The sequence below is a fragment of the Charadrius vociferus genome, unplaced genomic scaffold (assembly GCF_000708025.1).
Source record: "Charadrius vociferus isolate BGI_N301 unplaced genomic scaffold, ASM70802v2 scaffold2125, whole genome shotgun sequence".
Classification (NCBI taxonomy): Eukaryota; Metazoa; Chordata; class Aves; order Charadriiformes; family Charadriidae; genus Charadrius; species Charadrius vociferus.
Genome location: NW_009648402.1, coordinates 37,085 through 38,297, shown reverse-complemented (window position 1 = coordinate 38,297; position 1,213 = coordinate 37,085). Strand labels below are relative to the sequence as shown.

The following is a 1,213-nucleotide window of genomic DNA, read 5'->3' as shown; positions in this document are numbered from 1 at the left end:
AGCGTCGGGGGGGACGACAAGAAGTGCGTTAGCAATATCACCCGGTGAGCCTTCGGAGCCGTGCCGGGGCTGGTGAGGGTGAAGTCTCGGCTGCTCACGGCTCCCTCCTTCCTCCCAGGACATATTCCGGCCCCTTCCGCACCATCACTGTGCGGGACACCATGTCCGACCTGCCGGAGATCAGGAATGGTGCCTCTGCCCTGGAAATCTCCTACAACGGGGAGCCCCAGTCCTGGTTCCAGCGGCAGATCCGGGGCTCCCAGTACCAGCCCATCCTCAGGGACCATATCTGCAAGGTGCGGGTGCCGGGATCTCAATGGGGGCCCAGGATGCACTCGGACCCCCCAGACCCAAACTGAGATGGGGGTCGAAGGTGGGCTGGATGTGAGGTGGGGTGAGAGGGACCATCCCCAGATCCTCCCTGGTTAACTTTCCCAAAGATGAGGCCAGGGGAGCTTCTGGGACTTATCCCTCTCCCCCAGCCTTCTCTGGAGAGAGGACTGGGGCTCTTGGGGTGGCCAGTGTCTTACTGCGTCCCCTGCGGTGACGGTGGGCTTGTCGTTGGCAGGACATGAGCGCCCTGGTCGCAGCGCGGATGAGACACATCCCTTTGGCCCCGGGTTCAGATTGGCGCGACCTGCCCAACATCGAGGTGCGACTGTCGGACGGCACGACCACGCGCAAGTTGCGGTACACGCACCACGAGAAGAAAAACGGCCGCAGCAGCTCTGGGGCGCTGCGGGGGGTCTGCTCCTGTGCCGAAGGTAGGTGCTGGCTCCCCAAAAACATCCCCCAAAAACATCTGTGGCCACCTCTTTGCCCCCTCCTCACCCTCTTCATCTTCCCAGGCAAGCCCTGCGACCCTGCAGACCGGCAATTCAACACCCTCATCCCTTGGTGCCTGCCCCATACTGGCAACCGGCACAACCACTGGGCTGGGCTCTACGGCCGCCTGGAGTGGGATGGCTTCTTCAGCACCACCGTCACTAACCCTGAGCCCATGGGCAAGCAGGTGAGTGCTGCCAGATCTGTCCCCTCCACTAGGAAGGGGTAGGCATCACTGAATGGCTGCTATGGTCATAGAGTCATAGAATAATTTGGGTTGGAGGGGACCTTAAAGACCCCCCAGTGACACCCCCTGCCCCAGGCAGGGCCACCTCCCCCCAGCCCAGGTTGCCCCAAGCCCCGTCCAACCTGGCCTTGAACACCTCCA

At 62.5% G+C, this 1,213-nt stretch overlaps 1 protein-coding gene across 1 annotated transcript in view; it reads left to right on the top strand.

Annotated features, from left to right (window-relative positions):
- The window catches only part of DNMT1 (DNA (cytosine-5-)-methyltransferase 1), a 13,101-nt gene that overhangs the window by 10,691 nt on the left and 1,197 nt on the right, over positions 1 to 1,213 (top strand). The window contains exons 27-30 of the mRNA XM_009885372.1: positions 3 to 44; positions 119 to 296; positions 569 to 764; positions 849 to 1,012. Coding sequence (XP_009883674.1) covers positions 3 to 44; positions 119 to 296; positions 569 to 764; positions 849 to 1,012 — 580 coding nt within the window. The remainder of the gene's footprint in view (positions 1 to 2; positions 45 to 118; positions 297 to 568; positions 765 to 848; positions 1,013 to 1,213) is intronic.